This window comes from Lagenorhynchus albirostris, chromosome 16, assembly GCF_949774975.1.
Source record: "Lagenorhynchus albirostris chromosome 16, mLagAlb1.1, whole genome shotgun sequence".
Lineage (NCBI taxonomy): Eukaryota > Metazoa > Chordata > Mammalia > Artiodactyla > Delphinidae > Lagenorhynchus > Lagenorhynchus albirostris.
Genome location: NC_083110.1, coordinates 45,850,599 through 45,864,064, shown reverse-complemented (window position 1 = coordinate 45,864,064; position 13,466 = coordinate 45,850,599). Strand labels below are relative to the sequence as shown.

General features: G+C 35.3%; 1 protein-coding gene across 4 annotated transcripts in view; it reads left to right on the top strand.

Moving 5' to 3' along the window:
- ASAH2 (N-acylsphingosine amidohydrolase 2) overlaps positions 1–13,466 on the top strand; it is a 71,919-nt gene that overhangs the window by 50,932 nt on the left and 7,521 nt on the right. For 3 of the 4 annotated variants that reach the window (XM_060125884.1, XM_060125883.1, XM_060125885.1), the window contains exon 17: positions 2,117–2,263. In XM_060125884.1, the coding sequence (XP_059981867.1) occupies positions 2,117–2,263 (147 nt within the window). The remainder of the gene's footprint in view (positions 1–2,116; positions 2,264–13,466) is intronic. The other variant, XM_060125886.1, reaches the window with a different exon arrangement.

Sequence of the window (13,466 nt, the reverse complement as noted above, 5' to 3'; positions counted from 1 at the left end):
GTGTCTCAGGGGTGGGGAGATGCAGAGGGAAGCAAAAAAGACCTTAGCTTTGAGTGTTCAGTTTCTTTGAAAATCTTTATATTTAAAAATATTGTAGCTGTGAGGTATCTCTAAGAAGTGAAACTGGTAAAATAAATTCAGAGTCAGTTAACATCTTTTGGTAGTGACCATTTTTCATACCTATTATCCTCCCAATCACCTTGTGAAGTATGGAGGTATTTTTCCCCATTTTTCAGATGAGCAAATAGGTTCAGAGATGAGAAGTGACCAAGCTTACTATAACTGTGAGTTGAACCAGTGCTCTCTAATCTTGGTCATTTTCTCTCCAGTTGCTTCCTGAATTGAGTGGTTTATCAGTTCTGAGATGCCCATTTTCCATATTATAACATCTCCGAAATTGGGATGTATTGGGTTGGCCAAAAAGTTCATTCGGTTAATGAATACGTTGTTTGATAAAGTTCTTGGTGAAAATGAAAAATGTCTTTTACCTAAAACTGAAGAAGCTTTTTGGCCAACTCAATATCTTCCAATCAAAGGAATCTTACAATTACAGTTAGTAGCATGTTTTCACTTTCTTGGTGGTTCAAAAATAATAATAGTTATTATAATCAATAGAGCCTTAGGTTTGATAAAGTACAACAGTGTCTTGGAATGTACACACACATTGTATCTACCTAAAATCTGTACACCTAAATAAGTTTACTTAAAGGAACTCCACTTGTGTAAATCTTCCCTCTGGCATATAGTTTATGTATGAAGCTTCACTCTGGTGTCAAAAGATTAGTCAATAAGCAGGATAAGGACTTTAATGTGATAAATGAACCCTTGTACAATACCACATAAGCCCCAATAAAGGCTGTGAGGCAATGATGGCATAGCAAAGACAATAAAGCCCTTTCACAGAAAGAGCTTGGATATATTAAATTGAAACAAAACTGCTGTTTCTGTAGGTCAAAATAGTGAAATATGGGCAATTTCATATGTCTCCATCTAATTAGTTATTGACTATGTATTTGAAGTTTCAGTACAAGGTATTTACTTCAGATATATTTTAATTATCAGGTTATTGTTTTATCATAATATTCTTTTCAATTTTAGGTCTGATACTTTTTTAAAAAACAGAACTATTTTTAGTTTTCATCATAAAAGCTAACTATTTGTAGAATATTCAGATTATACAGAAAAGTATAAACCTCTAACCCATCTCTAGAGATAACCACTGTTTAACTTTCATGCAATTACAGGTTTATAGCTCTTCCCATGGAAGTAGAGTCATCAAATTTTATAGTGATATTTAGGAAGAAAAGTGTGATTCATTTTGTGGAAATTTGTTTCAGAATTTTACAGTTACGTGTCTAAGAATATCTGTGTGATCTTGAAAAAAAAAACCCGCTGAGTATCTGCAAGCTTATCTTCCCATTTGCAAAATGAGAATGATAACGAGTAGGTTATGTGGCTGCTGTCAAGATTAAACATATAAAGCAAGGATTAAAGTACATCAAATCCATATGAGGACTATTTAAAATTTGAGATTAGAATTTTGGTGACACTATTAAAGGTGGCAAATTTTGTGGAAAGTATAGATTAAACCAGTCATGATACAGGCTGATCTTAACTTTTAAATTAAAAATATATTTATTATATTCTTTAATGAGCACAGAGAAGGATTTAGGAAAAAACTTGGTAGTGACTTTGGATAAGAGAGACTCAACACTTTTTAAACCTTAAAAGAATGATTACAGTGTCATGTTACAGAGGCTTATCATGTGTTTCTGTCCAGAGTCATACAGTTAAAGAATGGCTGTCCCAGAATCTAAACTCGTGGAGCATGATTCCTAGCTTACACTCTAGATTATACTGCCTAGGGGAGTGAAAGTGTTACCTGTGACTGACGCTTTCTTCTAGTCACAAAAGTTAAAATTATGGACATCTAGGCTCCTATTTCAGCAGAGTTCCGCTCGCATTTTGTTGCAGTTGTTAGCTCTTGGGAAGAGGGAGAGGGAGTGGGAAAGTGAGTGTGTATGTGTTTGCTTTAATGAAGGCATTTTTGGGAATCTGGGGGGAAGGGTCTTGATGCTACATTGTATGCTTCTTAAGCAAATGCTCTCTGTTCTAGGATACAGTAGCCAATCTGAGCAGCGGTCCAGAGCCTCCATTTTTCAAAGACCTGATGGCCCCATTAATCCCTAATGCTGTGGATAGAGCGCCTGTAGGCACAACTTTTGGGGATGTCCTGCAGCCAGCCAACCCTAAATACAGAGTGGTAAGACTCGCAAAGAGGTCTTAGGATCCTTCAGAAGACTGTGTGGGGATGGGGGGAAAGATGTTTAATGTCACCACCTGTGTCAAATCATGCCTCAGACCAGCTGTTAGCAATAATTTAGAAAATTGTTCTTATCTCTGCAGAGGCTCTGAAAACATGAAAATGGGGAAGTATTTATTTTTCAGTTGGTAATTGTGGAAAATTGAATTTCTAAAATTCAAATTATTCCTTTTCTTTTTAAAGGGATTGTCCTGGAACCATTCATTGTAGCATAGAAAAGTTGTCTATGATATGTCAAGGATAGGAAAAGCACATAGAAATGAAACAGGATTTCTACCACTACTATCTGATATAGATCTTGTGTCTTGCAACTTTGCTAAATCATTTATTAGTTCCAATAGATATTTTTGGTGTGGATTCCTTAGAAATGTCTATGTATAGTATGTCATCTGTGAATAAGAACAGGTTTACTTATTCCTTTATGAATTTCTTTTGTGGATGCCTTTTAATTGTTTCCTTATTGCACTGGCTAGAGTCTCCAATGCAATGTTGAAAAGAGGTTGTAAGACTGGACATCCTTATCTTGTTTCTAATCAGGAGGAAAAGTATTCAGTCATTAAGTATAATGTTTTCTTTAGAATTTTTGTAGTTGCCCTTTATCAGGTTAAAAAAATTCCCTTCTATGTCTAGTTTGTTGAGAGCTTTTATGAAGAAAAGGTGTTGAAGTTTTTCAGATCCTTTTCTGTGTCTACTGAGGTGATCATGTGGTTTTTGTTTTTTATTCTATTAATAGGGTGTATTGTATTGGTTGATTTAAGATATTAAATAAATACCCTTTAGTAATGGTATATAATACTTTTTACATGTTCTTAAATTTGGTTTGCTAACATTTTTCTAAAGAGTTTTGTACTCATGTCCATGAGGGGCATTTGTAGTCTTCTTTTCATGCGTCGTCTTTGTCTGCCCTTGGTATCAGGGTGACACTGGTCTCAGTAAAGGATTAGAAAGTGTTTCCTCTTGTATTTTCTGAAAATGTATGCAAAAGATTGATGTTATTTCTTCCTTAAATATTGGATGAGATTTACCAGCAAAGTCATTTGAATTTGGGCTTCTTTTTATGGCAAAATTTTAAATCACTAATTCAGTTCCTTTACTCGTTTTAGGCCTATTCAGATTTTCTGTTCTTGAGTCAATTATGTGTCTTTCTAAGAGTTTACTTTGTCTTTAGGAATTTTCCCATTTCATATAATTGTCTAATGTGTTGGGATAAACTTGTTCATAATAGTCCCTTATAATTCTTTTAATTTCTGTAAGGTCAATAATGATGTCCCCTCCTTCTGCCTGATTTTGCTGACTTATGTCTTCAAAGAGCCATCTTTTAGCTCCATTGGTTTTATCTGTTTTTCCATTTCACTGGTTTTTGGTCTAGTGTTTCATTTCTTTCCTTCCGCCTGCTTTGATTTTATTTTGCTCTTCGTACACCCTCTTCTTTTGCATTTCTTAAGGTGGATGCTTAGGTTATTTTTATGTTTTAGTGTCCTTTTTTAATTCCTCTGTTGGTTTTTTACTATGTACATTTTTAGCTGTTTTCCTGGTAGTTATTTTAGGGACTTGAAAAAGAACTCTGTTTCTTCTCTTTACACTCCACTCTCAATACTTCTGACAGCAGATGTGTGGAGGTTTCCACCCACCAAGTAACTCTCCAGTTCTCTGTGGACACCAATTTGATGTCCTACAATTCAATTCAATTCTGATGGTATTTACTTGGGGTTGGCACAGATCCCACAGGTTAAGGGCTCAGTCCCACTAGACTGCACCCTCCCCCTCACCTCCCGCTCCCCATACACACATATTTCAGACACCAGTGGCAAATCCAAGTTGTCACCTGTGCTTCTAACAGCCTGGCTATAAATTGGAGATTCCCATGACCTCCTCCTCAGGTTTAATGACTTGCTAGAATAGCTCACAGAGTTTAGGAAAATAGTTTACTTACTAGATTACCAGTTTATTTTAAAAGGTTACAACTTAGGAACAACCAGTGGAGAGGTGCATAGGGCAAGGTATGGGGGAAAGAATGCAGAGCTTCTTCAGCCATGCCACCTTCCCAGAGTCTCCACATATTCACCAGCCTGGAAGCTCTCCAAACCGAAAACTTTAGGGATTTTTGTGGAGGCTTCATTATGCAGCCATGATTGACTAAATCATTGGCCATCGGCAGTTAACTCAACCTCCAGCTCTTTTCCCTTCCCTGGAGATCAGGGGGTTGGAGTTGAAAGTTCTAACCCTCCAATCACAGCGTTTGTTTGCCCCCATTCTGAAGTTATGCATAAGTCTGCAGCCACCAGTCATCTTAATAGCATACAAAAGACACGTTAGCGGAGATTCCAAGGGTTTTATGAGCTGTGTGCCGGGAAATGGGAGCAGAGACCAAATATATATATATATATTTATATCTCACGTCACAGAGCTATAATATGCATCTTAACTAACCACAGCCGACTTTAATATAATACTAACTTAATTCTAAAAAATACAAAAAGATTCTTCCCAAATATCTTTTTTCCCTTTCCCATTTTTGGTGATATTGTCACATATTATATCTACATGTAAATGTAATAATACAGTGTTACAATTATTGTTTTATAAAAGCTTATGTCTTTTAAAGACATTAAAAAAATCTATGAAAAAGTATATTTAGGGCTTCCCTGGTGGCGCAGTGGTTGAGAGTCTGCCTGCCGATGCAGGGGACACGGGTTCGTGCCCCGGTCCAGGAAGATCCAACATGCTGCGGAGCGACTGCGCCCGTGAGCCATGGCCACTGAGCCTGTGCGTCCGGAGCCTGTGCTCCGCAACGGGAGAGGCCACAACAGTGAGAGGCCCGCGTACCGCCAAAAAAAAAAAAGTATATTTATAGAAAAATTTTATTTACCTACATATTTACCAGTTCTGGTACTCTTTATTTCTTTTTAAGAATTTGTATTATCATCTAGCATCATTTTCTTTCAGCTGAAAGGACTTCCTGTAGTATTTCTTGTAAGACAGTTATACTAACAACAAATTCTCTCAGCCTTTGTTTATCTGGAATGGATTTATCTTATCTTTGAAGAATGGTTTTGCTGCATTCTTGATTGAAAATTTTTTTCTTTTATTACATTGATATGTTATCCTGTTACTTTCTGTACTTCACTCTCTAATGAAAAGTCAATTGTTAATTTTATTGTAATTTCTCTGTAAGAAATGAATCACTTTTGCTGCTTTCAAAATTTTCTTTTTGTCTAAGTCTACCACTAGTTTGCTACAGTATATCTAAATGTGAATCACTTTGTGATTATCCTACTTGGAATTTGTTGAGTTCCTTGGATCTATAAGGTAACATTCATCAAATCTGGGAAGTTTTCAGCCATTATTCCTTCAAAAAGTTTTTTGTTCCTTTCTCTCTTTCTTCTAGTTTTGGAACTTCTGTTTTGTGAATGTCAGTATACTCGGTGTTGTCCCACATGTTTCTGAGGCTCTGTTAATTTTACTTCAATCTCTCTTTCCCTCTCTATTCTTCATATAAGATAATTTATGTTGATAAATTCTAGTTCACTTATTCTTTCTTCTGTCATCTCACATTTGCTGTGAAATCCCTTTAGTGAATTTTTCATTTCAGTTGTTGTGATTTTCAACTCCAGAAAATTCTCTTCACTGTGTCTTTGTTTATTAAATCATTATCCTTTAGTTCTTTAAACCTGATTTATATTAGTTCTTAGAACATTTTAATAACAGCTCCTTTGAAGTCTTTGCTAAATCTAACATCTGGGGACACAGAGAAGCAGTTTCGATTGTTCCTTTTTTCCCCTTAGTATGGGTGATACTTTCTTGTATGCACATCTCATTTCATTGTTGTTGTTGTTTGAATACTGCATGTTTGTTGATATATTGTAGCAACTCTGGATTCTAGCTTCACTTCCCCACCCCAGAGTTGTTATTTTCGTTTATTTGTTTGCTCAGTTAAAACTTGACTGGACTAATTAGTAAAGTCTGTCTCTCTCACAGTGTATGGCTGCTATATCTTTGCTCAGGTTTTTATACTTGATTTTAAGTCTCACTCTCAAGTGTTGCTTCTGTGATCACAGAACTTAATGTTCAGCTGGATATTGTTCAGAGTTTGTATTTAGGTGGCTCAAGGAGTAAGAATTTCAATCTCTGCTGATGGAACTGTGTGGGCTAGGGTTTGCATTCAAACTTCAGACCATTTTCAGTTTTCCCCAAATTTTAATTTCCACTGGGGTCTCTTATATCTCCTCTGCACATACATCCAGACATGAGCCAGGGATATATGAGTGGTTTGGGCCTGCTCTCTTCTCTGTGTGTGATCATAGCCTCTGATTAGTCCAGGATAGGATAAGAGCTTATTAAAACCATGACAGTTATCTTCCCCACAAACTATTAAATCACCAATTACCAGTCTAGCCACTATCCCTCAATGTTTGCCTTCCACCGAGATCACCACTTTAAATGGCTATGTTCCAAATTAAGTAAGTTCCTTCTGGCAGCAGCAGAAAAGCTGTTGATTTTATGGCCTTCCCTGCTCTGGTTGAAATATAGTACTACAGAGGATGAGAGCAACCCTGGTAAGAACACCAAAAACTTGCACTGTGCTTACCACTAAGTTTAGTAGTTTTAATGAACAAACATTTCTCAGCTTTTGGTTGATAATTGAAGTGCTAAAATGTTTATTTTTAGAGTTACGTATGATCCAGCAATCCCACTCCTGGACATATATCCAGAGAAAACTCTAAAATGATATAGGCACCCCAGTGTTCACAGCAGCACTATTTACAATAGCCAAGATATGGAATGGAAGCAAACTAAATGTCCATTGACAGATGAATGAATAAAGAAGATGTGATATTATATAATATACAATAGATACTACTGAGCCATAAAAAAGAACGAAACAATGCCATTTGCAGCAACATGGATGGACCTAGAGATTATCATACTAAGTGAAGTAAGTCAGACAGAGAAAGACAAATATCATATGCTATCACTGATATGTGGAATCTAAAATATGATACAAATGAAGTTATTTACAAAAGAGAAACATACAGACATAGAAAATAAACTTTTGGTTACTAAAGGGGAAAGTGGGGAGGGAATAAATTAGGAGTTTGTGATTAGCAGATACAAACTACTGTATAGAAAATAGATAAACAACAGGGTCCTACTGTTGCACAGGGAACTATATTCAATATCTTGTAATAAGCTATAATAACCTATAATGGAAAAGAATATGAAAAAAGTATATAACTGAATCACTGTACACCAGAAACTAACATGACATTGTAAATCAGCTATTTCAAGAGGTAAAATAAAATTTAAAAATGGTTATTTTTGACAGTGTTGTCTATTTATATAGTTGCTTTTTAGGGAGGGGACCTACTGACCTCCTCACTCTTTCATGTCAGAAACGTCTGTTCTATACCACTACTGTTTGAATTGGCACATTATATTAGTAGTGGGGTTGTCTCTCATAGTTAAGGTGAGTGTGACTAAGCAGGAAATTGTGATGGTAAGAAGAAAAATCAAGGACAAGAACGCTTTTAAGGGTTAGGAAAATTTGGCTAACTGGATACAAATTTTATTTTTTTAAGTGAACCATGATATTGGCTGCAGGGCTGATTGCTCTATATAAAGAATATACTGATTTTTGCAGAAAATTCTAATTGTTGTTGAAACATTTTGCTAACCATTGGTGAGACTGGCTAATTTGATAATCTCACTGGTGAAAATGAAGAAAATTAGAAAAAATAAATTATTGCTAGTTATTCAGGGGAGTTAACAGTAAAGTAAATAATTGAACAGCACATCTCAGTTTAGATGGTCATCATTGATTATGAATCCATGGACTGTTTTTATTAAAAAATGTTTTTAATATGGGCTAGGTCTTAGAGGATGAATAGGAGTTCACAGAGCCTGTCAAGACATACCACCTCTAGGTATATGGACTATAGAGGGCCTAAGGTGGAGCAGCAGGTGGGAAATTACCTGTAAAAGGTCTTGTGTGCCATAGTAAGTCATGTGAAGACTTACTTGTTCGTTGGTTTGTTATTTTAAAAAATATTTTTATTGATGTATTATTAACATACAATAAACTACATATTTAAAGTGTACAGTTTGGTAAATTTTCACTATTAAGGCCATTTACTTCTTCTTGAATGATATTTAGTAGTTTCTGTATCTCAAGGAATTTGTCCATTTCATTTCATCTAAGTTATTTGAATTTGCAGGTGTAAAGTCATTGCCAATTTTTCCTTATTATCTTTTACATATCTATAGAATCTGTATTGATGTCCCCTGTTTTATTCCTGGTACTGATAATTTGAGCCTTCTGTTTGATTTTTATCTCTTGATCATTCTGGCCAGTGGTTTTATTCCATTGATACTTTTCTGGTCTTTGTGTTACTGTCATATATTTTACTTTTATATGATTTATCACCTCCATCATGGATTGTTGTTATTTTTAAACAGTAGATTATTTTTAAAGAGACTTAAATAATAAGAGAAAAATATTATATTAACTCACAAATTAACAACTGACCCTTCATTTCTTTTTGTAGATCCAAATTTCCATTTAGTGTCATTTTCTGTTTGCTTGAAGGACATCTTTTAACATTTTTCTTTCTTCTTTTATATGTTTGAAAATGTCTTTATTTTACTTTCATTTTCATTTTTAAGAATATTTTTACTGTTTATGGAATTCTTGGTTAGCAGTTTTTTCTTTTAAGACCTTAAGATTTTGCTGTACTGTCTTCTGGTTTGCATTGTTTTCAGTGGGGAAAAAAATCTGCTGTCATCCTTATGTATGTTCTACTCTGTGTAATGTGTCTTCTTTTTCCTCTTGTTTTTAGAATTTTTTTCTTTTTATTTCTAGTTTCCAGCAATTTGATTTTAAGGATCCTTGATGTCATTTTTTTTTATGTTTCTTGTGCTTGGAGTTCATTGAGCTTCTTGGATTTGTGGGCTTAGAGTTTTCAGCAAATTTGGAGAATTTTGGCCATTATTTATTCATTATTTTTTTCTGAATTTCTTCCGCTCTTCTATCCTTTGGGAACTCCAATTACCTATGTATTAGGCGGCTTGAAGTTGTTCCACAGCTCACTGCTGCTCTGGTCATTTTTTTTCAGTCTTTTCCCCTTTTGATTTCTGTATGGTTTTTATTGCTGTGTCTTCAAATTCAGTAATCTTTTCTTCTCCAGTGTTTAATTTGATAATTCCATCTAGTGTATTTTCTTTATAGATACTGTAGTTTTCATCTCTAGGGGTTTGGATTAGGTCATTTTAAATAAAAATCTTCCACATGTCTACTTAACATGTTCATTCTTTCTGCTAGATTTTTGAACACACAGAATAGTTATAAGAACTGTTTTAGTGTCCTTGTCTACTAATTCTATCATCTAATTCATTTATGGGTCAGTTTTGATTGAGAGTTTTCTCATTATGAGAAGAGCTTTTCTTTCCTTTGTATGCTTGATAATTTAGATGTCAGACATTGTGAATTTTTATCTTGTTAGGTGTTAGATGTTCTCCTATTCCTGTAAATATTTTTGAACTTTGTTTTGGGGTGTTATTGAATTATTTGGGAAGAGTTTGATTTGGGTGGGTCTTTGTAAGTTTTTAGACAGAGCTGCTTTTATTCTAGGGAAAATCTTTCCACCATGCACTTAAGGTAGAATTATTTTGAATTATGAGTTTTCCCATTCTGGCTGGTGGGAACAGGAACTTTTCACAATTCTCTATGAGCCTGGGATTTTCTCTCTATTTCTTTTAAATGATTCTTTTCCTAGGTTCAGGTACTTTCCTTACATGCATGCAGAGTTGAAGGGAGCCTTCTGCAAATCTCCAGAGTTCTCTCTCTGTGTACCTCTGCTTTCTATGGTCCTCTCTTTTCTCTGTTACTCTACCCTATGAACTCAAGACCACTTGGTTGTCTTGGACTCCCACATCTATTCCTTAACTTACATAGACTGTCTAGCATTGCTTGATTCTGCCTCCTTATGCTGTGGCCTGTAAACTCTCTGAAGGCATAAAACTGAGGCAATTGTAGGGCTCATCTTTTTCATTTTCTGTCACTCAAGGATCACTGTTTTCATGCCTACTGTCCTTAAAACCATTCTTTAATACATATTTGTCCAGTTTTTTTAGTTATGTCAGGAGAAAAGTTAAATACACACCTTGTCAATCCATCTTGTATCTTTTATATGTAAGTGTATGTGCAAGTATAAGTCATCCGAATAAACCACATTCACAGAAAGATATACAAGATGAAAAGGCAGAGGGCTATGTACAAGATGAAGGAACAAGATAAAACCCCAGAAAAACAACTAAATGAACTGGAGATAGGCAACCTTCCAGAAAAAGAATTCAGAATAATGATAGTGAAGATGATACAGGACCTCTGAAAAAGAATGGAGGTAAACATCGAGAAGATGCAAGAAATGTTTAACAAAGATCTAGAAGATTTAAAGAACAAACAGAGATGAACAATACAATAACTGAAATGAAAACTACACTAGAAGGAATCAATAGCAGACAGAATAACTGAAGCAGAAGAACGTATAAGTGACCTGGAAGACAGAATGGTGGAATTAACTGCTGCAGAACAGAATAAAGAAAAAAGAATGAAAGGAAATGAAGACAGCCTAAGAGACCTCTGGGACAACATTCAACTCACCAACATTCACATTATAGGGGTCGCAGAAGGAGAAGACAGAGAGGAAAGGACTTGAGAAAATATTTGAAGAAATTATAGTCGAAAATTTCCCTAAAATGGGAAAGGAAATAGCCACCCAAGTCCAGGAAGCCCAGAGCGTCCCATACAGGATAAACCCAAGGAGAAACACACCGAGGCACATAGTAATCAAATTGGCAAAAATTAAAGACAAAGAAAAATTATTGAAAGCAGCAAGGGCCAAACAACAAATTACATACAAGGGAACTCCCATAAGGTTAACAGCTGATTTCTCAGCAGAAACTCTACAAGCCAGAAGGGAGTGGCATGGTATACTTAAAGTGATGAAAGGGAAGAACGTACAACCAAGATTACTCTACCCACCAAGGATCTCATTCAGATTCGTTGGAGAAATCAAAAACTTTACAGACAAGCAGAAGCTAAGAGAATTCAGCACCACCAAACCAGCTCTACAACAAATGCTAAAGGAAATTCTTTAAGTGGGAAACACAAGAGAAGAAAACGACCTACAAAAACCAACCCAAAACACTTAAGAAAATGGTCACAGGAACATACATATCGATAATTACCCTAAATGTGAATGGGTTAAATGCTCCAACCAAAAGACACAGGCTTGCTAAATGGATACAAAAACAAGACCCATATATATGCTGTCTACAAGAGACCCACTTCAGACCTAGGGACACATTCAGACTGAAAGTGAGGGGATGGAAAAAGATATTCCATGCAAATGGAAATCAAAACAAAGCCGGGGTAGCAATACTCATATCAGATAAAATAGACTTTAAAATAAAGAATGTTACAAGAGACAAGAAAGAACACTACATAATGATCAAGGGATCAATCCAAGCAGACGATATAGCAATTATGACTATATATGCACCCAACATAGGAGCACCTCAATACATAAGGCAACTGATAACAGCTATAAAAGAGGAAATCAACAGTAACACAATAATAGTGAGGGACTTTAACACCTCACTTACACCAATGGACAGATCATCCAAAATGAAAATAAATAAGGAAACACAAGCTTTAAATGACACAATAGACCAGATAGATTTAATTGATATTTATAGGACATTCCATCCAAAAACAGCAGATTACACTTTCTTCTCAAGTGTGCACAGAACATTCTCCAGGATAGATCACATCATGGGTCACAAATCAAGCCTCAGTAATTTTAAGGAAATTGAAATCATATAACGCATCTTTTCTGACCACAATGCTATGAGATTAGAAATCAATTATAGGAAAAAAAAGTAAAAAACAGAAACACCTGGAAGCTAAACAATACGTTAGTAAATAACCAAGAGATCACTGAAGAAATCAAAGAGGAAATCAAAGAATACCTAGAGGCAAATGACAATGAAAACACGATGATCCAAAACCTATGGGATGCAGCAAAAGCAGTTCTAAGAGGGAAGTTTATAGCTATTCAAGCCTACCGCAAGAAACAAGAAAAATCCCAAATAAACAATCTAACCTTACACCTAAAGGAACTAGAGAAATAAGAACAAACAAAACTCAGTTAGCAGAAGGAAAGAAATCATAAAGATCAGAGCAGAAATAAATGAACTAGAAACAAAGAAAACAATAACAAAGATCCATAAAACTAAAAGTTGGTTCTTTGAGAAGATAAACAAAATTGATAAATCATTAGCCAGACTCATCAAGAAAAAGAGGGAGAGGATTCAAATCAATAAAATTAGAAATGAAAAAGAAGTTACAACAGACACCGCAGAAATAAAAAGCATCCTAAGAGACTACTACAAGCAACTCTATGCCAATAAAATGGACAACCTGGAAGAAAAGGACGAATTCTTAAAGAAGTATAAACTTCCAAGACTGAACCAGGAAGAAATAGAAAATATGAACAGACCAATCACAAGCAATTAAATTGAAACTGAATAAAAATCTTCCAGCAAACAAAAGTCCAGGACCAGATGGCTTCACAGGTGAATTCTATCAAACATTTAGAGAACAGCTAAAATGCATCCTCCTCAAACTCCTCCAAAATATTGCAGAGGAAGGAACACTCCCAAACTCATTCTATGAGGCCACCATCACCCTGATATCAAAACCAGAAAAAGATACTACAAAAAAACAAAATTACAGACCGATATCACTCATGAATGTAGATGCAAAAATCCTCAACAAAATACTAGCAAACAGAATCCAACAACACATTAAAAGGATCATACACCATGACCAAGTGGGATTTATCCCAGGGATGCAAGGATTCTTCAATATATGCAAATCAATCAGTGTGATACACCATATTAACAAATTGAAGAAGAAAAACCATAGGATCATCTCAATAGATGCAGAAAGAGCTTTTGAGAAGATTCAGCACCCATTTATGATAAAAACTCTACAGAAAGTGGGCATAGAGAGAACCACCTCAACATAATAAAGGCCGTATATGACAAGCCCACAGCAAACATCATTCTCAATGGTGAAAAA